Raw genomic sequence first — 27,413 nt, 5'->3', positions numbered from 1 at the left:
GGGGGAAGGGCTGAGGTCGGGGCTAGAACTGGGGCTGGGGCCGGGGGCAGGTGGTCCCGCCTGCTCTAAACTTAGCCTGGAGGAGCCAGTCTGGGCTCTTGTCCTCCAGCTGTGTCATCAGAGAATATTTTTGGGATTGGCAGCTGCAGGCGCCTCTGCCACTCAGGCCCAAGCCTGGCGGGCGGTTGGGGACCTGGCGGCTGGAGGTGGGAGGGAGGAGGGGAAAGAGGCCCAGGCTGTGGGAGGGGGCTGGGAAGAGAGGCTCTCCGGAGCAGGAAGCCAGGCCGCGGGCAGGGGAGGCTGCGGGGCCCCTCGCTGCAAAGGCAAACAGGAAGGACTGCCCCTCGAGCTCTCGACTCGGGGCCCGGGAATCTCCACCGCCGCAGAGCCGCAGCTCCGGGCCGAGGGTAAGGAGGCGAGCCGGGAGCGGGCGGCCGGGGGAGAGCCCCGCGGGTCCCCGCCGCCCCCGGCCCCAGACGCGCCGCGCCTCGCCTCGCGGGCTCCCTCCGCCGCCCCCGGCCTCCGCGCGCCCGCCGCCCGCCCTTCCCCCCCGCGCCGCTGCGGGCCGGCCGCCACCATGAAGGCGGGCTCGGGGGATCAGGGGAGCCCCCCGTGCTTCCTGCGCTTCCCGCGGCCCGTGCGGGTGGTAAGTGGCGCCGAGGCCGAGCTCAAGTGCGTGGTCCTGGGGGAGCCGCCGCCCACTGTCGTGTGGGAGAAGGGCGGCCAGCAGCTGGCGGCCTCCGAGCGCCTCAGCTTCCCGGTGGACGGCGCCGAGCACGGCCTGCTGCTGAGCGGCGCGCTGCCCACCGACGCGGGGGTCTACGTGTGCCGCGCCCGCAACCCGGCCGGAGAGGCCTACGCGGCGGCCGCCGTCACCGTGCTGGAGCCGCTGGCCCCTGAGCCCGAGCCCCAGCCCGCCGAGCGCCCGCTGCCTCCTCCCGGGGCGGGGGAGGGCGCCCCGGTGTTCCTGGCGGGGCCCCGGTCCCAGTGGGTGCTGCGGGGGGAGCAGGTGGTGCTGACGTGCCAGGTGGGGGGCCTCCCCGCGCCCGCGCTCTACTGGGAGAAGGACGGGATGGCCCTGGACGAAGTGTGGGACAGCGGCCACTTCGTGCTCGAGCCCGGCGGTGCCGAGGGCGGCCCCGGCGTGAGCCTAGCGCTGCGCATCCTGGCGGCGCGGCTGCCGGACTCGGGCGTCTACGTGTGCCACGCCCGCAACGCGCACGGCCACGCGCAGGCCGGCGCGCTGCTGCAGGTGCATCAGCCCCCCGAGAGCCCGCCCGAGGACCCCGATGAGGCTCCCAAGCCCGTGGTGGAGCCGCTCAAGTGCGCGCCCAAGACCTTCTGGGTGAACGAAGGCAAGCACGCCAAGTTCCGCTGCTACGTGATGGGCAAGCCCGAGCCCGAGATCGAATGGCACTGGGAGGGCCGTCCGCTGCTCTCCGACCGCCGCCGCCTCATGTACCGCGACCGCGACGGCGGCTTCGTGCTCAAGGTGCTCTACTGCCAGGCCAAGGACCGCGGGCTCTACGTGTGCGCAGCGCGCAACTCGGCGGGCCAGACTCTCAGCGCGGTGCAGCTGCATGTCAAAGGTACTGCGGCACCCCTGGGGCCGCCCGGGCCCTGTGGAGGGGCCTCCAGCGCTGCCCGGGAGCCGGTAGGGGGAGGGGAGACGGACTAATAGCATACCGTTTCCTGCCCGCCTCCCACCCCCCAGGGATTCGTATTTAGTAGGTCTCCAGGGTACCCAGGAACTTCTTAGCAAACTTCGTAAGTGATTCTGAGGCAGAGGGTGGAAAACCAGCCTTTGATAAACCGCTTTAAGGAGTGATTGATGTACGAACCAAGAGGGAGCACTTCTAGTCCAGGGGATTTCAGCCTCTTTGTTTCACTCCCCTTCCCTCAATGGAAATCCCTGTGGAGACTGATACAAGGAACATTTTATGGGTGTACATTTCCGGGTCCAGATTCATAACTATCCATGAGAACAAGGGTAAGAGGAGGCTGCATTCACAACTGGGTCTAGTCTGTGAGTCCTGGGGGGAAAGTCTGGCTGCAAGCGACACATTGAGAAACTCCTGATTCACACCAAAGGTAGACTTGAGGGAGGAAAAAAAATGCACTTTTATGAAACTGCTCTCCAGGTTTGAAAGAAGAAGAAGGTGAAGGAGAAGAGATTTCCATTTCAAAGTTGAGTCACCAGCAATATCTAATAACATTAGATACATTGCTCATAAACAGAAAACTCAGAGGAAAAAAACATCCCGAACTCCCACTGGAAGGTGAAGCTCTCCAGAATAGGAGTTCCCTGCAACTCCAGGGGTTATATCTTCACTAGCTATTCCTCAACTTGTCCCCTCAGAGGAAGAAAAGTGGGCACATTTCCTGAGCCCTGCCTGGCGTGAGGGCAGCATGTGGCACCTGTGCTTCTGTGGTGAGGTCTGATGTGCACAAACTCGCAAAACTGCACTAACACCATCAGGAAAGAAAAGCCCAGTGGGAAGGCAGAGCTTCCCAGAGGCACAGGACATACACGCTTCTCCAGCGGCCTGATAACCCGCTGGCCATTTCCATCATCGTGCTTTCTTTTTGTAAAATGCAGTTTTGACAACGACAATTCATTTTATTTTATTTTTTTAGTGTTTATTTTTGAGACAGACAGACAGAGTACGAGTGGGCAGGGGCAGAGAGGAGGGAGACACAATCTGAAGCAGGCTCCAGGCTCTGAGCTGTCAGCACAGAGCCCGATGAGGACCTTGACCTCAAGAACCGCGAGGTCATGACCTGAGCCGAAGTTGGATGCTTAACACACTGAGCCACCTGCCCCCCCTGAAAATGACTACTTCAAAAAATTTTTTTTAAGTTTTATTTATTTCTTTATTTTGAGAGAGAGCGCATGCTCTCATGTGCCAGGAGGGGAGGAGGAAGAGAGACAATCCCAAGCAGGCTCCACACTGTCAGCACAGAGCCTGACCCAGGGCTCAAACTCACGAACCGTGAGACCATGACCCGAGCCAAATTCAAGAGTCAGACACTCAACCTACCGAGCCACCCAGCCGCCCCTGTTTCTTTAAATTTTAATTGCACTTTTTAAAAATCATTTTATTTTTTTCATCATGATTATTGTGCCCCTTAATCCCCATCCCCTATTCCCCCCCCACCTCCCCTCTGCTAACCATCAGTTTGTTCCCTATAGTTAAGAGTCTGTTTCTTGATTTGTCTCCCTCTTTTTTTATTTTTTCTTTCACGCATTTGCTTTGTCTCTTAAATTTCACATATGAGTGAGGTCATATAGTATTTGTTTTTCTTTGACTGACTTATTTCACTCAGCATTATATGCTCTAGCTCTAGCCAGGTGAAAACGACTAAAGTTCTTTAAAAATGAAATTCAGCTCAGCCCCTTGCAGAATTTGTGTAGTGTCTCTGAGGGACCCCAGGGAACAGCTGGAAAATCACCGTTGTGGTCCGAACCCTTCCATCCCTTTCCCCGCTTGACAGTCAGAAAACTGAGGCCCAGGATCACTGAAATGGCCTTGCTCAGGGTGATGTGGCCGGAGCGTCAGGGTCAGATGAGAATCCAGGCCACCTGACGTCTCTCCTGTTGGGTTTTCTGTGATCCTGGAATACCTACTGGCCTGGGAGGAAGATGGCAGGAGCTGACGCGGGTATAGGCAGTTGGTAATGCACGGAGCCCTTCCCCTGGTCTGGCCCTCTCCAGAGCCTTCTATCTCTCCCCTCCCCACAGAGCCCCGTCTGCGCTTCACCAGGCCCCTGCAGGATGTGGAGGGCCGGGAGCATGGCATTGCGGTGCTGGAGTGTAAAGTGCCCAACTCCCGCATTCCCACGGCCTGGTTCCGTGAGGACCAGCGGCTGCTGCCCTGCCGCAAGTACGAGCAGATCGAGGAGGGCGCCGTCCGGCGCCTCATCATCCACAGGCTGAAGGCAGACGACGACGGTGTCTACCTGTGCGAGATGCGGGGCCGGGTGCGCACGGTGGCCAATGTGACGGTCAAAGGTGGGCTGGCCAGTGGGAGGAGGCCGAGGCTGAGGCAGGCGGATGCCCAGGCCCCAGGCTGGGGGATTCCCGTCCTTTTCTCAGGGCCCATCCTCAAGCGGCTGCCCCGGAAGCTCGACGTCCTGGAGGGAGAGAATGCGGTGCTGCTGGTGGAGACACAGGAAGCTGGGGTCCAGGGGCGCTGGAGCCGCGATGGGGAGGACCTGCCGACCATCTGCCAGAGCAGCTCCGGCCACATGCATGCCCTGGTCCTTCCAGGGGTCACCCGAGAAGATGCTGGCGAGGTCACCTTTAGCCTGGGCAACTCCCGTACCACCACTCTGCTCAGAGTCAAATGTGAGGGCAGGAAAGCCCGTGGGCAGACTGACTCTTCGAGGGCCGGACAGGAGGGCCAGGGCAGGAGGGTGACCAGATGCCAGAGCCTGGGTTGGCAAAGCGGACTCAAGTTGGGAGGGCTGTGGGAGGCTGGAGCAGGGCTGGAATGCAAACCCTGCCTCTGTCTCAGGCGTCAAGCACAGCCCCCCGGGACCCCCGGTATTGGCAGAGATGTTCAAGGGCCATAAGAACACAGTCCTGCTGACCTGGAAGCCCCCCGAGCCGGCTCCTGAGACCCCCTTCATCTACCGGCTGGAGCGGCAGGAGGTGGGCTCGGAAGACTGGATCCAGTGCTTCAGCATCGAGAAAGCCGGAGCCGTGGAGGTCCCAGGGGACTGCGTGCCCTCCGAGGGCGACTACCGCTTCCGCGTCTGCACAGTCAGCGAGCACGGCCGCAGTCCCCACGTTGTGTTCCATGGGTCTGCTCACCTCGGTGAGTCAGTCCTTCCGGACCCAGCCTGTCCGCGGCCGTACCCTAGTCACACCTCCCCATCCTCTCTCCTCCCTTCCCCAGCCTTCGGTCCCCATCATGTTATATGCCTTCTGCCTGCCAACTCTTGTCCTCTGCCAGCCTTCTGGTTCTGATGGCGGCACTCTGTCCCCATCTCAGTGCCCACAGCCCGCCTGGTGGCAGGTCTGGAGGACGTACAGGTATACGACGGGGAAGATGCGGTCTTCTCCCTGGATCTTTCCACCATCATCCAGGGCACCTGGTTCCTTAACGGGGAAGAGCTCGAGAGTAATGAGCCAGAGGGCCAGGTGGAGCCTGGGGCCTTGCGATACCGGATAGAGCAGAAAGGCCCACAGCACAGACTCCTCCTGCAGGCTGTCAGGCACCAGCACAGCGGGGCACTCGTTGGCTTCAGCTGCCCCGGTGTGCAGGACTCGGCCGCCCTCACCATCCAAGGTTGGTGCTGGTGGGGACCTGGGTGGACACAGAAGTCCTTGGTGGGTTCAGACGGAGGGCTCAGCGGTCCAGGAGGCCAATTTCCACCTATGTACAACGTACGTTATCTTCAGCATCGTAGCCAAATTCTCTTTGTGGCTTATAGAGTTCCATCACATTTGCTATCTTAGAGGCATGGCCCCTGGGCCCTAGTCCCTGACTGCTTCCTGCCTTATCATGTAACCGATAACATTATCAGAGCAACTTCTTGTGGTGTTAGGCACAATCCTAATCATTTTACGTGCGTTAATTAACATGGTTCTCTACAAGATAGATTCTTTGGTGAGTCCATTTTACACGTGGAGGCACTGAGTCACAGAGGGGTTAAGTGATTTGCCTAGAGTCACCGAGCTAATGAGTGGTAGTGCTGGGTTATGAAGCCAGGCAGTCTGGTGCCAGAATCACACTGTGCCACCTGTGGAAACCAGGAAGGAAGGGGATGAGGGGTCCCTGAGGAGGACGGTTCTTGGTGGACATCTGAAAGTGCAGGGGACACGTGTGGCATTTGCCATCTCACCATTGCTGGAGTTTGTCCGGCCAATCAAGGAATTCCTCGGTGACCGAGCACAGGGCCAGGCAGGTGGTCAGCTGCTGGCATCCTAGGAGGAGGGCAGAGTAAGAACCAATAACTAGAGTGGCATTTTCAAAATGCAGCCTGGGACCCCTGACATCAGAAATGCCTGGAGGGCTGGTTGATAATGCAGATCCCCTGGCCCTTGCATGCCTGTGTGGGGCCTAAGAAGTTGCATTTTCAGTAGACTCCCTAGGAATTCTGTACGCTCAAACATTGCCCTTGAGAATTGGCGTGTGAGCCCAGCGATTTTCTTTTTAATTCCAACAAACGCGTTGAGCCAGCGGTTGTCTGGCCTGATGTACTCCGGCCTGCACCAGCGAGGGGTGTTGATCCCAGGTGGAGCATGACAAGGGTGCTGCCTGTGCTCACGCTTCTCCCCACACAGAGAGCCCGGTGCACATCCTGAGCCCCCAGGACAAGGAGTCGTTGACCTTCACGACCTCGGAGCGGGTGGTGCTGACCTGTGAGCTCTCCCGGGTGGACTTCCCAGCGCGCTGGTACAAGGACGGGCAGGAGGTAGAGGAGGGCGAGTCGCTGGTGGTGAAGATAGATGGGCGCAAACACCGCCTGATCCTGCCGGCCGCCGAAGTCCGAGACAGCGGCGAGTTTGAGTGCAGAACAGAAGGCGTCTCAGCCTTCTTCAGTGTCACCGTCCGAGGTCAGCAGCTATGGTGGTCTGGGCTCCTGCAGCTGAGGCTGATTCCCAGGGGCCATGCAGGCCCTGCCCCCTGGTCTGCCTGCTTGGGGGTCCCTTCCAGGGAGAGCCAAGGGGGCCAGCGGACACGTTTTCAAATTACTCTGTACTTGCTTCCTAATCCTCCCGTGCACCAACACCCTCCAGCATACTTGCCCTCCACATACCCCTGGCTAGGTAATGAGGGTGGGGAAATGAAATTCAATTAAGGGAAGGAGAGGCACGTGCTAACATTTACTGGGTCCCTGCCGTGAACCCAACATAATACCAAATGTTTCAAATACATAGGGTTTCACGTAATCTTCACATCTGGATGAGAAGCAGTAGATCTCTACAACACAGATGAAGAAACAGGCTCAGAGAGGTTATGTGATTTGCCCATTATCACACAGCCAGCAAACACCATAGCTGGGTTCACACCCAGGTCTGTGCTTATCCTGCTATCTCAGGTAGCCACGGTCAAAGGGAAGCTTTAAGTGCAGGGGTCCAGTGGTTCTCAGGCCATGTTCTGGCTGCTTCAGAACCACCTGGGAAGCTTGTTATAAATGCATATGCCCAGGCCCCCCAGCTCTCCAGCTCCAGACTATCCAGGGTAGAGCCTGGGGATCACTCCGGGAAGGCAGCTTGGGAACCACTGATTCACCTCATCTTCTCGCTTCGAGTGGACATCCTGTCTCAACCCCACTGCAAGGAGGCCCTCTAACTGCTGTACACGCACCCAGTGACAGGGAACTCACTACCTGTAGCGAGCAGCTGTCTCACTGTGGCACCTAAGTCATTCCCCCTTCCTGCCCATCCTAGGGCCAGTGCTCCAGGGGATCCCTTGTAAAAACAGCAGCAAGCGTGGCCCATGATAATGACCTCCTCTCAGCCTAGGCAAAGGCTGTCATCTGTGCCTCCCCCTCCCCCATGTCCCTGCCCAGCCACCCCCACGTCCCGTGGGGACGCCCAGAACACAAAGGTGCCACATGGTTTGCGTTGCCTCACCTGCCATGCCCTCAGTACCCCACGTCATTGCTCCAGACCACCCTGCACAGCACGGCCTTAACCCTCCTAGTGTCCCCTGGGGAGGAAACTGTCTCCTGTGAGTCTCCTGCCTGCGTGACCTCGTTTTGTCTGCTTCCCACCAGACCCCCCGGTGCATATCCTGGACCCCCAGGAGCACGTGTTTGTGCATGCCATAACCTCTGAGTGTGTCATGCTGGCCTGTGAGGTGGACCGAGAGGATGCACCCGTGCGCTGGTACAAGGATGGGCAGGAGGTGGAGGAGAGTGACTTTGTGGTGCTGGAGAAGGAGGGGCCCCACCACCGGCTCGTGCTGCCTGCCGCCCAGCCCCCCGACGGGGGCGAGTTTCAGTGCGTCGCTGGAGATGAGCGTGCCTACTTCACCGTCACCATCACAGGTGGGGGGACAGGCAGGTCCGTGTGGCACCGCCTAGCAGCTGTCACACGATCCCCTCCGGGCCACTCTTCCCCAGGCCCTCTTCCCTCCCCGCAAGCTGATTGCGTGCCCCTCCTCGGTCTGCATCCTACGATTCGGTCACCCACCAAAACTACATTGTCCTAAACGCTGGCCAGGGCTCCACGAGTCACAGGGCGCCTCTGCCCCTTTCCGTTCTCTGGCAAAGGAGAACCTCTAGGAATGGCAGAGCTTTCCTGCGGGGCAGGGTGTAGGGCAGGTAAGCCCCCACCCTAGAGGGGTCAGAAGACCTCAAAAGTCTATGGGAGACCCTGGCTCCATCTGGGCACCTAACCCACCTCTCCCCAGCCCCATCTTACATACGGTCCCTGCCCCAACCCAGAGAGCGTAGACCATTTCTACAGCCAAGGCTGACACCGTGGTCCCGATGGGGCCACCGTGCCTGTGACGTGCTTTGGTGACTGTGGTTGTGTCTCCAGATGGGGGTGGCTGTCCCAGCAGCTAGGAGACCTAATCCAAAGGCAGATTCTCTTCTTTTTTTTCTTTTTTTTTTTTTTTGTTGTGATGAGCACTGGGCGTTCTATGTAAGTGGGAAGGTGGGAAGGCTCTCTTCGTCAACACGTGGCCCACTTGCAGGAGGAGGGAACAGGCGTGGCTCAGGGAGGGCAGCCGGGCGCCTCGGTCCCAGCTATGACTGTCCCTGTCCCGCAGATGTCTCCTCGTGGATCGTGTACCCCAGTGGCAAGGTGTATGTGGCGGCCGTGCGCTTGGAGCGTGTGGTGCTGACCTGTGAGCTGTGCCGGCCGTGGGCCGAGGTGCGCTGGACCAAGGACGGTGAAGAGGTGGTGGAGAGCCCCGCATTGCTCTTGCAGAAGGAGGACACCGTCCGCCGCCTCGTGTTGCCTGCCGTCCAGCTGGAGGACTCCGGCGAGTACTTGTGTGAAATCGATGACGAGTCGGCCTCCTTCACCGTCACTGTCACAGGTGTGGGTTCACCCCAGCTGCCCGGGGTCACCAGAGGACAGTCCTGAGCCCTCGGGGGAGCTGGCCACCTACCCCCTAGTCGTCACACTGGGGAGGAGGGAGGTGGGGCTGCGGGTGCATGTACTGAGGCTCCCTGCCCGGAAGACCCCAGGGCCCCTATTCAAGGAAGCAGGCTCCTCCCCAGCACCAGGGCCAGGAAGAGCTGTGCTCCCCTGGCTCATTTACTGGGTGCCTCCCACGTGCCACCAGACCCCGGCCGGGTGCTGCAGGTAACTGGTGTGTGAGACATGCACCATCTCTGCTCTCAGAGCTGCAGTCTAGCTGGGGAGGCAGCTGTTAACCAGGGGTCGCAAACGGGCAGTCCGTAGGGCCCCATGCAGCCCACAGATGTGTTTTGTTTGGCCTGCAGAGTCTTACCAAAGTCAGGACAGTTCAAATAACAATCCGGAGTTATGCGTCCTCTTGAAAAAGCCGAAGACCCGGCGGCTCTGGTCCCGATTCCCCCCATGGCGACGAACAGCTGGTGCTGAGTAGCAGCTGCCCCCATAATATGGGGCCCACATTCCTCTGCCCTTCTCCCTCTGCCATTCCTCTTTGCCTCTCCCCAGACCCCTTCCGCCACTCACCTGACCACCTACCTGGCCCCTGTGGGCATTTGAGTTTGCGACCCCTGTGTTAAACCAATAAATGCACAAATAAATGCACAGTTGACACGTCGTGACAAGTGATGTGAAGGAGCAGAGGGCTGGAGAGAGAACAGGAGAGTCAGAGAGGGCTGCGGAGAAAGCCGCCACGCCCCTGGGCTGGACTCTGGACACCCGGTGGCAAGCAGACAGACACGCTCACTTCCCTCCGGGAGCACGCAGCCTGGGAGGAAAGGCAGACACTTTAGAGGGTCTCAGAAGGTGGACTGTCCAGTGTTGTGACAGGGGTACAGAGGGAGCTCAAGGCTGGGGGGCTGCTAACCTTGTCGGCAGGCAGGGAGTGCCTTCAAGGCAGATACTTGGGGGCAGGGGCCGAGGTAGCTGAGTGGGGTCAGGTTTGGGCCGAAGGTAGATGGGAGAATGTTCAAAGCTGGGAAAGCACAAGACGACTGTGAAAGTCACGGAGGTTCGGTGCTGGAAAGCGTGGGGCCGCAGGCCTCAGCGCCAGACCTGGTGTGGATGTGCAACTCGGGTGGGGGGGGGAGGTGGCGCTCGCAGGGCCTGACAGCTCGGTGGCACAGAAGAACCGCGCTGGCTGCACTGGCACTGTCTTGTCGCCCTGTCCTCCGCTCTGCCCCAGCAGTGATGCCTCGATCCAGGCTGAGCTGCCTGGGTGCCCCCACCCCCAACCGGCGAGAGTGCAGCCTGGAACACCCAAGCCACAAAGCCAAAGAGGCCTCTCTGTGCATGTTTTGTCCTGTAGTGACCCCTTCAAGCTCTTCAGCCCCACGCCCTGGCCAAACACAATGGCAGACACACATTTCAGCTCACACCTGGCCTCCCCACAAAACACCAGATTGCCCACTGGGAAGTTCACACAAGCGGCCCGGAAGTTCACACAGAGCCAGCCCGGCTTTGGGCCAGGGATAAACAAGTCTGATGCCAAGCTGAGGTCCCGCAGCTGTGCGGACACCCCAATCCTGTCATGGCAGCTTGTCCTCACCCCACTGCTCCCTTCACCTCCTTGGCTCCCCAGGCAGCCGCACCTTGCAATCTACCAGCCTTGCTGGACCCCTGAGAACCAGCCTGCGTCCCTTGGACTCTTAGAACAAGCCCTGTTAGCGAGGTGGGTTGTGGAGGCAGAGGACTTGTGTGCTGGTGAGCACGTCTGCCCATGCGCACCTCTGCAAAAAAGTGTTTCCGGGAAGCGAGCAGTTCCTGAGCTTAGCCACAAGGGGGCCGCATGGTAAAGGGGCTCTAAAATGTCTTGGAAGCTAGAAGATTCTTGGAGATGTTCAGGGCACATGGGAGCATGGGCAGGCTCGGACTCAGTGCGCCAGTCACCTCCAGTGTTGACATAGGAGGTCCTTTCCTGTGGAGGAATGACCCCTTTGGAGCAGTTGGAGATGAACTCCCAAAATCAGCGTTTAGCATCCCTGGGGAACTCAGGTGCTGGCAACTCTTAGACACAGATGCAAAAATCATTACTGAGTTCAGCAAGCTTTGGCTTTCGATCCCAGCACTGCTCACAGAGTCTGAGCCTCCCTTTAACAGATGGTGGCTCTTCCTCCAGCCCTCGAGTACGTGGACCCAGCTGTGACCTTAAAGAGATTGGTTAAATCACTCTTTGCCTCGATTTCTTCATCTGGAAAACAGGGATAAAATGATATCTACCTCTTAGGATTGCTGTGAGAGTTCAATGTGTAAAGTGCGTAGGACTGTTCCTGGAACCTTAGGAAATCATACAGAAGTATTCGCTGTTTTGGATCTACGATCTCTTGTTCACAATTCTGAAATCCAAAAAACCTCTCCAAACCAAAAGTCTTTTTCTAAGTTTGGTCTTCAGAGCCATTTCAGTAAAACCTGTGAAACTATTTCTGCTCTTTAAGTATCTTGTTTAGAGTGAGTATATGTATATGTCACACTGCTGAAATGTTAGTGTGGTTGGTTGCGGCAGGGGATGGGGCACGGGGGGGGGGGGGCGGGCGGTGCTCCAGTGGGGGCTAAGAGAGGCAGGTATGTGATATATAATAAATGCACCTTTTTTTCCGGGGATCTGAAGCATTCTGGATTCACATCTCTGGCCCCAGGGTTTTCGGAGGGTAGATCGTGGACCTGTTATTCCTTGTTATTATTATCCTTATCACTCTTGTTGTTGCAAGCGACAGGAACTCCATGTTGCCAGGGCGGCTGGCGATTGAGTTTGTGACAGCCTGTGATTGCCCCACTCTGCAGAGCCCCCAGTGCGCATCATATACCCTCGAGATGAGGTGACCTTGATCGCCGTGAGCTTGGAGTGTGTGGTGCTGATGTGTGAGCTGTCTCGGGAGGACGCCCCTGTGCGCTGGTACAAGGATGGGCTGGAGGTGGAGGAGAGCGAGGCCCTGGTGCTGGAGAGCGACGGGCCACGCCGCCGCCTGGTTCTGCCTGCGGCCCAGCCCGAGCAGGGGGGCGAGTTCGTGTGTGACGCCGGAGATGACTCAGCCTTCTTCACTGTCACCATCACAGGTGGGCAGTCTCTGGGCACCGTGGGGAGCTAGAGAGGGAGGAGGCCGAGGGACAGACACCCAACCTTCTCACTTCCTGCTTCTTAGGGGCCCCCCACCTGCCCCACACAGCCTGCCCCTCCCCCAGACTCCTCATTCTCAGCCATCAGAGAGCCCTGGCTTGCCCAGATCAGGCCATGACAGTGACTAGAGAGAGCCCAGCAGTTAGGAGCATTCATTCATTCATCAAATATTTATTGAGCAACTACTATGTGCTCGGCACTGTTCTGGATGCTGAGGGATAGAGTAGCAAGCCAATAAGAGAACACCTCCAGTCTTTGTGGAGCTCGAGTTCTAGTGAGGATACACAGACAATCAGTAGGCGATGATAAGTACATCAGAAGCAAAGTGGGGAAAGGGGATATGGAGTGGGGGCGAGGTAGGGTGGGGCGTGCATTGGGGTCACATCGGTCTGTGTCTACCTCTGTCTATTCATCGGCCCTCAGACAAATCACTTTCCTCTAAAGAGGCTTCGAGTCCTCATCTGTAAAGTGAAACCAACATCGGTGCCGTCCTCGGGAGTGTCAGGAGTAGCTGTGAAAAGAGCTGCCGTGTGCTTAGCACAGCACCCGGCACACAGTAGGTGCCCCCAGACGGTAGCCACACAAGTCCCAAGAACTGCTCTGGAAAGAGAGAGTGCTGAGAAGCCAGTGTGAGTGGGTGGGAGCCTGCTGGCTGAGCCTGAGCACCTTTCCCTCTGTCTGTCCACCAGCCCCACCAGAGAGGATCGTGCACCCAGCAGCTCGCTCCCTGGACCTGCAGTTCAGGGCTCCAGGGCGCGTGGAGCTGCGCTGCGAGGTGGCCCCTGCCGGGTCCCAGGTGCGCTGGTACAAAGATGGGCTGGAGGTGGAAGCATCGGACACACTGCAGCTGGGAGCCGAGGGGCCCGCTCGCACCCTGACCCTGCCCCACGCCCAGCCCGAGGACGCCGGGGAGTATGTGTGCGAGACTCGTGATGAAGCTGTCACCTTCAATGTCAGCCTGGCCGGTGGGTGCTTCCTGCCAGCCCGGGTGCGGGAGGGGGCAGTCAGCCGGAGCTGACATGTTCCTCTCTCTGTCCAGAGCCCCCAGTCCAGTTCCTTGCTCCAGAGGCAGCCCCTGCCCCACTCTGTGTGGCCCCTGGGGAGCCGGTGATGCTGAGCTGCGAACTGTCCCGGGCTAGTGCCCTGGTCTTCTGGACTCACGATGGGAAGCCGGTGCAGGAGGGCGAGGGCCTGGAGCTCCATGCTGAGGGCCCCCGCCGCATCCTCTGTATCCGGGCCGCAGACCTGGCCCACGCAGGCCTCTACACCTGCCAGTCCGGGACAGCCCCGGGGGCCCCCAGCCTCAGCTTCACCGTCCAAGTGGCTGGTGAGTACGGCCTGGGCAGAAAGCCTGAGAGCGTTGCACCCCCAAGCCCGTATGAGTTTCCCCGCCTCTCTAGCATGCCTTGTCCATCCCTCACTCACCTCTCTCAGTATCTTGCCCTCCCCACAGCCCTCGGGCCTCTCCCCATCCAGTGACCCCCAGCTCTGACCCCACAGAGCCCCCCGTGCGGGTGGTGGCCCCCGAGGCAGCCCAGACAAGGGTTCGCAGCACCCCAGGCGGGGACCTAGAGCTGGTGGTGCGCCTCTCCGGGCCCGGGGGCCCTGTGCGCTGGTACAAGGACGGGGAGCGACTGTCGAGCCAGGGGCGGGTGCAGCTGGAGCAGGCCGGGGCAAGGCAGGTGCTGCGGGTGCGGGGGGCACGGAGCTGGGACGCTGGGGAGTACCTGTGCGACACGCCCCAGGACAGCCGCATCTTCCTCGTCCGCGTGGAAGGTAACAGTGCACCCCTCACTCCCTGTGGGCCCTGTCACCCCAAAGACCACACCCCTGCACCCTTCTGGGACTCCTTCATCCCCCGCCCCCCTCCTTGCTGCCTCGGGCTCTAACCAGTGCATGCACAACTAGTACTTGGATGAGGCTTCGGGAACCCTCTGTATAGGAGGAGCCATAACCCAGTGGTTAAAAGCAGGGGCTTTGGGGTCAACCCACCCGGGTTCCAATCTGGGTTCCACTTGTCAGTAGTGCGAGACTCTGGCAAGCGGCTCCACCTCTCTGGGCCCCGGCTCTGAAGGGCGGGGCAGGGGGTGGTGCTTGTCTTGTAAGGCTGTTGTGACCGTTAAATGAGATAAACAGGGTCCGTGGTAAATTACCTAATAGGGAGTCAGAGAAGTAGGGAGCCAGGCTGGGATTGAAAGGAGGTAGCTAGGAGCGGCAGGGAGCTGGCATCTTGTCCTCTGAGATACCCCCCGTGGTCCTCAGCAACGATCTTTCAGATAACTGAGAGACGAGGACCTGCACCCAGGAGAGGATGGAAAGGAGGGAGAGGGAAAGACACAGCCCACCTCACTGCCTGACCCCATCCCCCCAGAACCACCACTGGCAAAGCTGGTCTCAGAGCTGACGCCACTCACCGTCCATGAGGGTGACGATGCCACATTCCGGTGTGAAGTCTCGCCGCCAGATGCCGAAGTCACCTGGCTCCGCAACGGGGCCGTTGTCACTCCGGGGCCCCAGTTAGAGGTGGCCCAGAATGGTTCCAGCCGCACGCTGACGGTGCGACGCTGTCAGCTGGAGGATGCGGGGACCGTGACTGCCCGAGCAGGGGGCACAGCCACAAGTGCCCGGCTCCACGTTCGAGGTTTGGTCCTGATGGGGATGCAGTGGTTTTGTCTCCTGTGCCTGTTCTCTCAGCCCTGGCCCTGGCAGCCTTGCGTCTCTGCCCAGGGACCGGCCGGTGAGCAGGGGGTCATCAGCCTCCAGGCCCCACCAGGCTCCATGACCCCCTCCCCCTTCCTCCCCAGAAACGGAGCTGCTGTTCCTGCGGCGGCTGCAGGATGTGCGGGCAGAGGAAGGCCAGGACGTGTGCCTCGAAGTAGAGACAGGTCGAGTGGGCGCAGCAGGTGCCGTGCGCTGGGTGCGAGGTGGGGAGCCCTTGCCCCATGACTCGCGCGTATCCATGGCCCAGGACGGCCACGTCTACCGCCTTTTCATCCACGGTGTCGTCCTGGCTGACCAGGGCACCTACGGCTGTGAGAGCCACCACGATCGCACCCTGGCCAGGCTCAGCGTGAGGCGTGAGTGCCCTGTCTTCTCCTAACCCATCACACTGCCCCGTGGCGCAGCCTTTCCTGGCTGCCCCAGGGCCCCTCAGACCCCCCACCAAAGTGCCCCTCGCCACTGAGGCAAGTCAGCCCTGGCTGGCCTCCAGAAGTGTGACCTGAAGCAGCCTGCCCAAAGCAAAACTTTTCATTTTCTAGTGTTTTCTATTTACCCTAGAAGTCCGTGTGGATTTTGCATTCCATTTCACGTGTCCCAGTTGGCTTTGCTGTAAACGTAAATATTATACTCCAGAAACACGTGCTGTGTTTATCCCTCAGTCACCTGCCCCAGGGTCCACGGGCCCATTTGGCAAATAGCAACTCCCCCATCTGCCCCAAGCCAGAGCTTTCTATTAACTGCGAGACCTCATGCAAGTTACTTACTCTCTCTGAGCCAAGTTTTCTCAAGAATGGGGCTGATCCGTACTTCAAGGGTCTTCAGGAACAATAGCTGAGATGACATGAAAAATGCCCACACAGAGCTTGGTAAACGGTTGCTGTTGCTGATATGTAGTCTCTTCTAATTTATTTCATTCATTTAATCGCAATAAACCCATGTCTCAATGCTGTTCACCTTGTACGGTTGGAGAAACTAAAGCCCAGAGAGGTCGAGCAGTTTGCCAAAAGTCACACAGCACACAAACCATGTGGCAGAGCTAGGGCCTAATCCCAGCTTGTCTGACTCCGATTCCTGTGCTCCTCCCAGTGTCACAGCACCCCTCACCCAGACTCCTCGACCCTCTAGCCACAACTCATCTCCTTCACGTGTGCCCTCTCCTAAGCCCCTCTCCACCCCACCCAGTTGGCCTCCTGTGCTCCTTTCTCCCTGACCCTGGTTCTGGGCTTCCTTCCACAGGGGCTCAGATTGGGTGTTAGGGGTGGTACAGGTGGGGCCAAGAGCTGTGTGAACCCTCAAAACCCCTGCCCAGAGCTGGAGCCCTCATCCTCCCTCTCTCCCCATCTGCCCCCACCAGCGAGGCAGCTAAGGGTGCTGCGGCCTCTGGAGGATGTGACCGTCACTGAGGGGGGCAGTGCCACCTTCCAGCTGGAGCTGTCCCAGGAGGGTGTGACCGGGGAGTGGGCCCGAGGTGGAGTCCGGCTGCAGCCGGGGCCCAAGTGCCACATGCATGCAGAGAGCCACAGTCACCGTCTGGTACTCAGCGGCCTGGGCCTGGCTGACTCGGGCTGCATCACCTTCACGGCGGATTCCCTGCGCTGCGCAGCCAGACTCACTGTGAGAGGTGTGGATTCTGGGCCCGCTGCTTGCCTGCTGACTGCCCTGAGTGTGATTCCACCGATCCCCCTCCCCGTGTGGCCCCCTGCACTGACCCTGCCTGTCGGAGTGTGCCTCCCCTGACTCTTTGGCCTTGGGTGGCCCCCGAGACTGCCCTGCTTGAGTGTGGCTCCTCTGACCGATCTGATCCAGCGTGACTCCACTGACCTTCTGGTCCCTGTGAACCACTGACCATGCCACTGTGAGTGTGCCTGTGCCGGTGTGGTCCCTCTTGTCTGCTGCCTGACCAGGGCCCCACTGACCACTCTGAGTGTGGCCCCACTGACCACACCTGCCTGCCATGGCCCCTGCTGCCTGCCTGCGTGTGCCCTTCTGACCACTCAAGTCCCAGTGACCCACTAACTGCCTAAGGATGACTCTACTAGCAACTCTGGTTCAGGGATGCCCATTTTTTTCTACGCCCCATATTCCCCACTGACAACACGTGCTCTGGAGTTCCCCCCATTGCTCCTCTGAACACATCATGTCTCCCACTGGCCAGTATCACCTGTCCATTCCAGTAAAGTGTGGTCCCCACTGACCATGCCTGCCTATAGGTGACTCCACTGGCGTTCCTGCTTTGGTTCCCGCCCCCATGGCCCTCTAATTCCAGCATGTCCCCCACTGGCCAACTTAAAGTGTGATACCCCCAGCTGGCCACTCCTGTCCCATTGACCCCTGTGGCCCTGTTGTGTCCTCCACTGACTAGCATCCCACTTGGACCACTTGTGTCCCGGCACATCCCCCTCTGACGAATGGCCTCCACCCACCACCTTCCCCAAATGTGTCCACCACTGACCCCTGTGCCCAAGTGTGTCTTCCTTCTCCCCCTCCCAGAGGCCCCAGTGACCATTGTGAGGGGGCCGCAGGACCTAGAGGTGACCGAGGGAGACACAGCTACATTGGAGTGCGAGCTTTCCCAGGCCTTGGCTGATGTCACCTGGGAGAAGGTCAGAACCCATCCCACCTTGACGTCATAAGGACTTAATGATAATGGCCCAAATGGAAACAACTAATACTCCCTGAACAGATGTGTCTGGCACTGTGCTCAGATTTACTTTACATTAAACCCTCTAATCCTTACAACAGCCCTATAGAGTAGGTTTTGCTATCTCCGTGTTATCCCTAAGGAGCCTGAAGCTCAGTGAGGTGATATCGCCCAGCGGCAGACAAAAGGGGTAGAGCCATATTTGAATCCAGATTTGCCTTATTCTAGAATCCACGCTCACGTCCAGAGTGATCGGTACACGACTTTTGGCTTCCAGTGCCCACGGCGCCCCTTTTCAGTCCTAACATCCCCAAGGATGACACCTTCCCAGTGAGGCTCCTGGGGAGGCCCCAAAGGCTCAGGACAGCCAGATCCCAGCCTGGGGGGACAGAGAGGCATAAATGCTCCTCGAAACCTCTGGACTTCAACAGACGGCGCCGCCCTCTCCCAAGGCCGAGGCTGCCTGTGTCCAACCGAATTCTCCCCGACCCTCTGCAAATCTCGCCCCTAGGACGGGCGCCCGCTCACCCCCAGCCCTCGGCTCAGGCTCCAGGCCCTCGGCACGCGACGCCTTCTCCAGCTGCGGCGCTGCGGCCCCTTGGACGCCGGGACCTACAGCTGTGCAGTGGGGACGGCTCGCGCCGGGCCCGTCCGCCTGGCAGTGCGCGGTGGGTACCGGGCGCTGCCCGGACTGGGCAATGCTGCGGGCGCGGGGACTGCGGACCCGACTAGCCCCGGACAGACTCCGGTGCCTCCCGGGAGTAGGGCGGAGTGTGGGCGTGAGCGGGCACCGCCCCCTCAGCCCCGCCCCCGCCTCACGCCCCCGGCTCCGCCCCAGAGCGCAAGGTGTCAGTGCTCTCCGAGCTCCGGGCGGTGCGCGCCCGCGAAGGCGACGGCGCCACGTTCGAGTGCACCGTGTCGGAGGTGGAGACCACCGGGAGCTGGGAGCTCGGAGGCCGGCCGCTGAGACCCGGAGGCCGCGTCCGCATCCGACAGGAAGGTCTGGCGGACTTTCTTCCTATTCTGGCCCCCTGCTGCCCCGCCCCCGGCTCAGGCAAACCCCGCCCTACTAGGATAAGCCCCGCCTCTGGCTCGAGTGAGCCCCGCCCCACAGCCCAAGGAACCTTCTCCCGGTATTTCCCCGGTCCCCAGCTCTGAGCCACCGGTCCTGGACCACTCCTCTTTCCCCTCAGTCCCGCCCCCAGCGCACATTGGCCGCGTCCAAACCGACCCGGGGACCTACTCCGGCCCACCTTCATCCCCGAACCCTCCCCTTGGCTGCTCCGGTCTCGCTAGCGCCTCTCTCACCCCCAGGGAGGAAACATGTTCTGGTGCTGAGCGAGCTGCGCCCGGAGGACACCGGTGAGGTCCGCTTCCAGGCGGGACCCGCCCAGTCCGTGGCTCAGCTGGAGGTGGAGGGTAAGCAACTGGGGAGGGACGGTTGGGAGAGGGCATCATCTCCCCTCGGGACTGGCAGGCTGGCGGCTGGTCCTGGGAACACTGCCTTCCCACCTCCCTTCCTCGAGGGACTCTTCTGGGGCGGGTCACAGAGGGCAGTGCGTTTCCTGGGGAGGAGGAGACTTTGGGTTAAGGGTACAGAGGATCGGGCTGGTGCCTTAGATATCTAAGAGAAGTGGAGGCTGCAGGGAGGGGGAAGATGCGTCTCTCCTCCTGGGGGCCCTGCGTGTCCCTATTAACTTAAGCCCTCGTCCTCACCCCCAGCACTGCCTCTCCAGATGTGCCGCCGCCCCCCTCGAGAGAAGACGGTTCTGGTCGGCCGCAGGGCGGTGCTGGAGGTGACTGTGTCCCGCTCGGGGGGCCACGTGTGCTGGTTGCGGGAGGGGGTCGAGCTGTGCCCGGGAGACAAGTATGAGCTGCGCAGCCACGGCCCCACCCACAGCCTGGTCATCCATGACGTGAGACCTGAGGACCAGGGCACCTACTGCTGCCAGGCCGGCCAGGACAGCGCCCACACACGGTTGCTGGTAGAGGGTGAGTGGAGCTGACTGGGCAGAGGTCAGAGGGGCAGGCTGGCTGGCCAGACAGGAGGGGTCGCCTGGGAGCTGGTGGGCTGAGACACGCCTACCAGAGGTTTTCCAGGACTTGGGATGGCCAACTGGTTCTGGGGTGTGTGGAGGTGGGGAGTGGGGGAGGGGCTGAGGGCTGAGCAGAGGAGGGAGCCCTGTGTTCTCTACTGGAACCGTCTGGTTCAGGTCAGCCGTTTCCACCTTTCTATGCCCTTTCCTGTCCAGGCTTCTCACTCTCTCCTGCCTCTGGACTGTGTCTGTCTCTCTTGAATGCCCCATTTGGACCCTAATTCCTCTCCTTCCTACCTACTAGCCCCTGATCTCTGCCTACCTGTCCCTCATCCCCCTCCTGCTCTCTGCCCAGCTGGCTCCTGCCCATCTCAGCCAGCTCCACATCGGGCTGAGAGGAGGGCTCCTCTGGTCCCATTTCCTTCCTCTTCCACAGAGATGCCCCCTCCACCTGAATTCCCGCATTTCCTACCCCTAACTGGGGGCTGACTCCCATTTTCCTGCCCTCATAGACATCCCTGACAGAGGTCCAGAAAGGGTGGGGCAGAGGGTGAGGAGCCAGCTCTTCCTGTGCGGGTGCCCAGGCTCTGCCAGGGGAGAGGACGGTGGTACCCACTCTCTCCCCAGCCCCACGCCGAGTCATTCCTCTGCAGGTAGCTAGGAGGACCGAACCAGGCCAGGCAGGTGCCCTCGGACAGCTTGGAAGGCGTGTGCCCGTACCCTGGGCAGAGGTGGGGAGGCAAGGGAACCACAGGTGTTGGGGACAATAAAGTGGTACAGTCCTTTTCCCTGGCTCTCTGTGTGATGTAGGAGGGCAGAACTTGCCTGGAGCCTCTGTGTAGTAAGTGACACAGGACACCAAGGGCTGCGGGGCTTCCCATTTGGCCCGTGAAAGTGCCAGCCACTGAAGACCACCACCACTCCTGGCAGAAGCCACACAGTTTGGCACATTTATAAAATATGTAAAACAGGGTGGGGTGAGGGGAGACAGAAGCATGAGGTGTCCAGGGTGGCATGACAGACACCAGACATGCACCGTGCATTTAAGCCCCCTCCCCCAGCCCCTTTCCCTAACCCAGCCCAGAGCAGCACCCCCCACCCCCCTCCCCTGCCACTGCCCTCAGGCTGGTGGCTTTGTAGAAGACAGGGGACCAGGGCTAGGGGTGCTGCCATTTGCCCCAGGGACAAGGACAAGAAGCCTTAGATGAGTCTGGTTGGGAGGTGGAGCAGTGGGGGAGGAAGGCAGACATCCTCCACTTAGACATGCAGGAGAGTGGCCTGTGGGACCCCAGCAGTGGGGGTGGAGGCAGGGCCAACCTTGGAGAAGCCCCACCAATCAGAAATCTAAGGCAAGGGTCCCAGTGTCCCCTCAAGCCCACGCCTCCATACACACATATACACACACACACACAGGCGGCACACTCACAACCCTGAGCACACCCCAATGGGGCTCACACCCCGCATCCCTCAAGAGCCCCTCTGGAGCTCGGGAGGAGGCTTTCCCCTTAGGCCAGGCCCAGCCTGAGACAGGTTCTCTCTTCCAGTAGCCGGGCCAGCCCTCTTCAGGGTGGGGAGAGGGACAGCCAGAGGCCACAGGGCCAGGCAGGCTGGGTAGCGGCCCAGCAGACCTCCCCAAGCTGGCAGAGCTGGTGACCGCAGAGTCTAGGTGGGCAGGAGCAGCAGTACTGCTATACCCGCACGGGGGGCCCTGAGCAGGCCGTCAGTGGCCCCCGAGACCCATACTCATAGTCCGCGTCTGTGGGCGAGGCCATGAAGGAGCTCAGCGAGCTCCCCGTCTGCCGGTCCCGGAAGCTCTGGATGTAGCTCTGTGGGAAAGTAAACACGGGTGTAAGCGTGGAAATCCTGCCCCGGAAGCCACCTCCAGGGACATCCTCTCCTTGCACGCCACAGCCTCAGACTCACCCCAGAGTGCCACAGGCCCAGGGCCTCACCACACCCATAGTCCATAGCCTGAGACCCTACCCATACTATACCTCATTAAAATTCCTACTCAGGACACCTTTCCCCCAGTCCTAGAGCTGGACCCGTCAGTCTCCTTGTGCAGGGGTTACAATAGTCAGACAAATGCTAGCCCTTCTAGATCGAGATCGGCCTCTGGGGAAGGCCAAGTTCCGTTGGACAGAGTCTACAGTACTCCCTTCTCCCCCCATTCAGGCTGGAGGGGCCCAGGTTGCTCACCGGGGAGAGGACATCTCCATTGAAGCGTTTGATGGGCACGGGCCTGCGCCGATAGGCGGGGTCAGGAGGCCCGGGTCTTGGAGGAGCCCGGGGGCCTCTGGGGGGCGCTCGAGGGGGTCTCTTCTTCCTCCGCTTCTCCTTGCGCTCTTCCTGCTGCCGAATCCGCATCAGCTGCACGCGTCGTCGCTGCCGGCTGATGACCACTGTGCAGGGGTGGGCAGAGAAGGGTCTCACAGGCTCACACGCCTCGTGTCCTCCAAGCCTCCCTGATCCTTCCTACCTCAGGGCTCCAGGCGTCCAGATTCCCTTTGTCCATAACCTCCTGCTCCCCCTTCCTTTCCCCATCTCCCACGCCCCAAATGGGACTTCCTGCAGTTGTTCTTTTCTTCCAAAGGTCATATGGAAGATTCCTAGACTTCTAAGTACTCCCTCTCCAGCTATTATCCCTTTCCCAATCCTGAGCCCCAGGTGACTCACCTAAACCAGCCGTCATCATCTCTCAATTGGACAACTACAGCCTCCTTCTCACTGGCTGGGCCTTCCATGCTTGTCCCCCCCCCCCCACCTTCCACAATGTTTCTTACACTCAGCAATCAGAATGAGCATCCCAAACGCTAAATGAGATTCTATCCACCCCCTGCTTTAAACCTGCAATAGCATCACATTGCCCTCCTGGTAAAATCCAGAGTCCTAACCACGGCCCACAGGGCCCGCACAGTCGGTATGCCTCACCCACCACACTACAGCCCACTTCCTCAACAAGCCAAGATCTTTCTTTCTGGGGACCTGCCCTTGCTGTTCCCTCTTTTTCTAGCTCTTTGCACGTGGCCTCTTATCCTTGAGCACTCTACTCAAATGTCACCTCTTCCTAGCGGCCTTCCTTGACCCCTGTATCCGTAACAGCCTCTGTAGGTCACTTGTTTACATTGCCCTGCATATTTCTTTCGTATCACTCCGGAGCTGGAATTATCTAGTTTGTATGCATCCTGTTGTCTGTCTGCCTCCACCTGAATGCAACCCCATGAGCGCAGGGTCCTTTTCTGTTGGATCCCCTGTGCCTGAAACGGGCTTGCCACAGAGCCACTGCCCCATACCTTGTTGCAGAATGAATAGTGGGGCTGAGGTCCTGTCTTCCCAGACCCTGAGCCAGTCAGCTCTCTAACCCTATTGAGGCCTTTGGCTTCTAGTGTGTACTGCTCCTTCTCCCGTGCCCCATTTGCTCAGTCCTCCCACCCGTCCTTGGCCACTCATTTCTCTCTCACCCACCCTGGCCTGGACCCTCTCACCTTCCGTGTGGGAGTCCCCCTCGGCCGTCACCCGCCACTGCACCAGAACGCCCATCAGGCTGAGCAGGGGCCAAAGTGCCAGCAGGGCCCAGCTCCGCCAGCAGAGGGGGGGTACTGGGGCGGCACGCAGTCGCTCCACCGCGTAGCGCCCCAGCAGCAGCAGCTCAGCAAAGTAGTCAGCGGCAGTGGCGATGAGCGCAGCACCTGTCACGGCGGTGGCCAGGGTGGTGAGTGGTCGCGGCCAACGCAGTGTGAGCAGGGCGCAGAGTAGGCCGCCCCCCAGCAGCAGCCCCAGTGGGCCCCACACAGAGCCTGGCTGGTAGTAGGGAGCGGAGCCCAGCAGGGCGGCAGCAGCGAGCAGCAGACCCAACAGCAGCCCCACCAGGAAGAGGCCCACACTGCGCACCAGCATGGCCACCAGCCCGCAGAGCAGCCCGATGCCCAGTGCGATGCCCGCACTTGCCCCGGCACTCAGCTGTGTCTCCAGCACCCGCTCTCGGTAGCACAGCAGGAAGATGACCACCGAGCCAAACAGCAACCCAGTGAGGAAGAGTACTGCCTTGAAGCAGCGGTAACCTGGAGGGGAACAAGGGCTAGTGAGGGGCCAAAATGAGGTCACCAGGCTCCAGAAAGGGGATCAGAGGGGTTATGGACATGAGAATCACAGAGGAACCAGGAGCAGGTCACTAAGTTCAGAATCTTGGGGGCCACTGGAGTTCTGAGGGCATCAGTGATGGGACCATTGGGGTCCAAGGAGGTCAGAGAGATAGGTCATTGGGACTCACTGGGAAAGCAGAGAGATAAGAGTTACTGAGATGAGTGTTGGGTCTTTGAGGGTCAGATAAACCATTGGAGTCAAGAGTGAATCAGTGATAGGGTCATTAGGGTCTTTGGAATCATAGGGGGGAGAGAGAGAGGTCATTTGGGGTCACAGGCAATCAGCAATAGAATCACTGGGGCCTTAGGAGGGATTGTTCAGAGATACGAGGTATTTAGAAGTCAGAAAGAACTTGAGAGATGACGGTCACACAGGTTCAGAAAGATAATGTCTTTAAGGGGTAACAGGGCTTCAGAGATACAACATTAGTAGAAAATTACAAAGAGAATGGAAAAGCAGGGTTATTGGGGAGGGGTTCCAGAAGATGAGGTCATTGCAAGCAGGGGAATTAACAGACATAGAATCGTTGAGAGTGTTAAAGGGTTTCTGAGAGAGGGTAATATTGAAGCCAGAGAAATGGGAGATCATGAGGGTAGGCAGACAATGGCATCATAGGGACCAAAGTGTCAGGAGTAACAGAGGGAGACAGAGGGATGGAAGGTAATGAGATAACTGGAGGCGGCTGGGGGTCACTAGGGTCATAGAGTGTTCAAGAGGATTATAAGGGGAACCGGTGGTCATGGAGTTTCAGAAAAATGGAAGTTATACCCATTAAGGGTAACTGGAAGAGTGAGGGACCTGTAGATACTGAACAGTTGGGAAGATGGAAGTCAGAGATGGAGGTCAAGGGTTCAGGGTACGCCAAAGAGAAAGTTCATAAAGAGATTCAGGAGGTGCCTGGGTGGCTCAGTCAGTTAAGCATCCGACTCTTGATTTTGGCTCAGGCTGTGATCTCGAGATCGTGAAATTGAGCCCCATGTTGGGCTCTGTGCTGAGCATGGAGCCTGCGTGGGATCCTCTCTCTCCCTCTGCACCTCTTCCCTGCTCTTGTGCATATTTTCTCTCTCTCTCTGTCTCTGTCTCTGTCTCTCTCTCTCTCAAAAATAAATTTAAAAAAGAGGAGATTCAGTTTTAGGAATGAGGGAAGCATCAGAATCCAAGAGGTTCTGGGGTCAGATAGAGGAGTAGGTCATACACAAGGGCTCAGAGTCCAAGAGCCTGGGAATGAGGGCATCCAAGGTGGGTAAAGTGGCAGAGAAGCCCAGGGGAGAGAATGTCAGGCTGCTTGAGCAACTGCAGAGAGAGTGGGTATGGGTAGTGGAGAGCATGAGGTGACAGACTCCTTAGAGACCCAGAATGTGTCCTAAACCCTTAGAAGGGCACTTCCTCTTGCTCATTCTGCAGTTGTTCAGCTTAGAGTTTGGGGGTGGAAGAGGAGGGACCATCTGGCTCCCATCCTTACCTACTACACAGCCATGCTAGGGGGAGGTATAAATGCTGCAGAACACTAGTCTCATGGCACCTCTGCCCAGCCTGGAACCCAGATCTCCATGCTTTCTTTGTACTTCTTCCAATTGCCTATAATGATCCTCCTAGAGGCTTCCCTTGGGCCCCCAGCCCATGGAGCTCACGCCCCTCTCTGAAATTCTGTAACTCTTGCAGTAGTCACCAGGCACTTATTCCACTAGCCCATCTGGTACCTTTGTGCAAATTAGAAAAAGTCATGTCTTCCTCTAGGTAAAGCAGCCTTGTGCCAAGGCCTAGAGTTTGGCAAATGGACCATGGGCTGGATTTCAGCTCCCGGTTGCCTATTCAATTGAACTCCCTTGTGCAGTACCCATCCTAAACAACTGTTTATAGCAGGCCTGGTTACTATAGCTATCTCCATGTATGTGACTACCATCTAGCCCACTCTAACATGTATTACAGGTGTGAATGTTCCAGAAGTCTCTCCCCTATCAGACGATATGCCATGTGGTAAGGGACCATGTTCAACCACCCTGCTAAATGCTTTTCTGTGCCTACCTAGCACAGTGACCCAAACCCATCTTCGCCATAATAGCTATTATTTATTGAGCATCTACTATTTTCCCAACAACCCTCTATGAGACAATTATCATCGTTCGCACAGTTTAGATGGGAAAACTGAGGCTCAGACAGGTTAATGCGCCGAGGTATCACAATTAGTAATGTGCAGAGCCAGTTTCAAATTCAAGCATGCTGAATTTAAAAGCCTGTGTTTTTTAGGACCTAGAGTCTAGATGATCCATGAACATGTGTGGGATGAAAGAAAGAGAAAAGAAAGACAGTTATTCATGGTGGTGGTGGTGATGGTGGTAGTGGTGATGATGTTCTAGAGAAGATTTGAGGCGCCTAAAAAATAATTTGGGAAACAGTGGGGAGCCCAGGTGAAGGATGAGGTAGGGGTCTCACCGAAGAAGCAGTAGACGACTCCGAACAGACAGCACATGATGCAGACGAGGGCCGGCAGTGCCTGGTACCTGCGCTCCAGGGGCTGCTCACAGGGTGCACCCCAGAAGGCATCATCTGGCTCGGGGGGCAGCAGCTGGAACCGCAGTGTCGCCACAGTGCCTGGCATAGTGCTGGGAATGGAAGGGAGTCAACCTCCCAGGTCAGCCTGACAAAGAGTAAGTTGGGGTCAAGGAGGAGTGCTGGGTCTCCACCAGGATGGGGGCAAGAATGGGAATGGGAGAACTAGGCAAGGACACCAGTGGACAAAGGAGTGATGCCCAGCTCTGGAAGCATCTCTGAAGTGGAGCAAAAGACAAAGGGAAACAAAAGTGCCTGGCTAAAGGAGGCTGAGATGTAGAAGTTAAAAGGGACCCTGGTTGGGGGAAGAGGAGGACAGTGTGCTGCCCATAAGAAAGAGGCAGCCAGGAGACTCCTCTGTGGGCGGCCAAATCTGGGATTGTCCAAGATCTACCTGGGCAGGAGGCGACCTGAGCTTCTGAGCGAAAGAGGCTGTGCAGGGGCCGGAGGGTCCGGGGTTGCAGAGCGCCAGAGGCCCCAGCTGACTGGGGTCCGGGAAAAGTCCGCCGAGCCGGGAAGGGGGCTGCTGGGCCGGAGGGACCGTTCTCTGTGCGGCGGCGTCGCTGCTCCGCCTCCAACACCGGCTGGCACTCCAGTGCCGCGGAGCCTGGGGACTCAGGCTGGGTCTGGGGAAGGGAAAGGAGCGGGAGCAGGGGCTGGGGCTGCCCCAGAGCCGCGGCCCCATGCCCTGAGCCCGCCCGCGGCCTTTGGTGCTGATGGACAGCTCCGGCCTCTGCTCCTGACGTCACTCAGGGCGCACCATCCAGGCAGGGGCGGGCTGCTTCTGACGTCACCAGGGACGCACCAACCACGCCGGGGGAGGCAGGGGACTCCGCCTCCGGCGTTTCCCTCACCGGCACTGAGGAGGGGGCACTTCCGGGGGTCCTTCCCCTTTAACCTCCCCCTTCTCCTCCGTCTCCGGTAGCTGGAGCCCGAGACCCCACCCCGGGGGCGGGGACCTCGCAGTGACACGTCGGACAGCGGCGGCCGTGGTCGAGGCTCCTGCGCGGAGCGCTGGGACCCTGCGCCGGACGGAGGAGGATCGGAACGCCGCGCAGGGGATTCGACTAGGACCGCGTCGGCGGGGAGGGAGCGGGCCCGCCC

General features: G+C 59.1%; 2 protein-coding genes across 8 annotated transcripts; one reads left to right on the top strand and one right to left on the bottom strand.

Annotated features, from left to right (window-relative positions):
- Nucleotides 1-523: 523 nt before the first annotated feature.
- Nucleotides 524-27,346, top strand: OBSL1 (obscurin like cytoskeletal adaptor 1). Of its 6 annotated transcripts, none has more exons than XM_043577925.1 (21): nucleotides 524-1,589; nucleotides 3,743-4,012; nucleotides 4,097-4,348; nucleotides 4,518-4,820; nucleotides 4,998-5,294; nucleotides 6,293-6,565; nucleotides 7,732-8,004; nucleotides 8,733-9,005; nucleotides 11,885-12,157; nucleotides 12,908-13,183; nucleotides 13,258-13,545; nucleotides 13,719-13,994; nucleotides 14,590-14,859; nucleotides 15,023-15,295; nucleotides 16,294-16,560; nucleotides 17,430-17,542; nucleotides 18,092-18,248; nucleotides 18,419-18,580; nucleotides 18,895-18,999; nucleotides 19,303-19,572; nucleotides 27,235-27,346. In XM_043577925.1, the coding sequence occupies exons 1-21, from the start codon at nucleotides 578-580 to the stop codon at nucleotides 27,276-27,278; spliced, it is 5,727 nt and encodes a 1,908-aa protein (XP_043433860.1). In that variant the 5' UTR covers nucleotides 524-577; the 3' UTR covers nucleotides 27,279-27,346. The 6 variants fall into 6 exon arrangements, with proteins under 6 accessions (XP_043433860.1, XP_043433865.1, XP_043433862.1 ...); XM_043577930.1 differs by lacking the exon at nucleotides 27,235-27,346 and adding an exon at nucleotides 20,274-20,402; XM_043577927.1 differs by lacking the exon at nucleotides 27,235-27,346 and adding an exon at nucleotides 20,270-20,402.
- TMEM198 (transmembrane protein 198) lies at nucleotides 20,538-27,084 on the bottom strand. 2 transcript variants are annotated; one of them, XM_043577951.1, is made up of 5 exons: nucleotides 26,704-27,084; nucleotides 26,193-26,362; nucleotides 23,102-23,677; nucleotides 21,816-22,018; nucleotides 20,538-21,442 (listed from the first exon to the last, which is right to left on the bottom strand). In XM_043577951.1, exons 2-5 carry the CDS (start codon nucleotides 26,356-26,358, stop codon nucleotides 21,305-21,307), a joined length of 1,083 nt encoding a protein of 360 aa, XP_043433886.1. In that variant the 5' UTR covers nucleotides 26,359-26,362; nucleotides 26,704-27,084; the 3' UTR covers nucleotides 20,538-21,304. The 2 variants fall into 2 exon arrangements, with proteins under 2 accessions (XP_043433886.1, XP_043433885.1); XM_043577950.1 differs by having other exon boundaries at nucleotides 26,193-26,397; nucleotides 26,704-27,081.
- Nucleotides 27,347-27,413: the final 67 nt, after the last annotated feature.

Source organism: Prionailurus bengalensis, chromosome C1 (genome assembly GCF_016509475.1).
Source record: "Prionailurus bengalensis isolate Pbe53 chromosome C1, Fcat_Pben_1.1_paternal_pri, whole genome shotgun sequence".
NCBI classification, from domain to species: domain Eukaryota; kingdom Metazoa; phylum Chordata; class Mammalia; order Carnivora; family Felidae; genus Prionailurus; species Prionailurus bengalensis.
The sequence above is the reverse complement of the archived record's forward strand: the minus strand, read 5'-3'. Positions and strand labels throughout refer to the sequence as shown.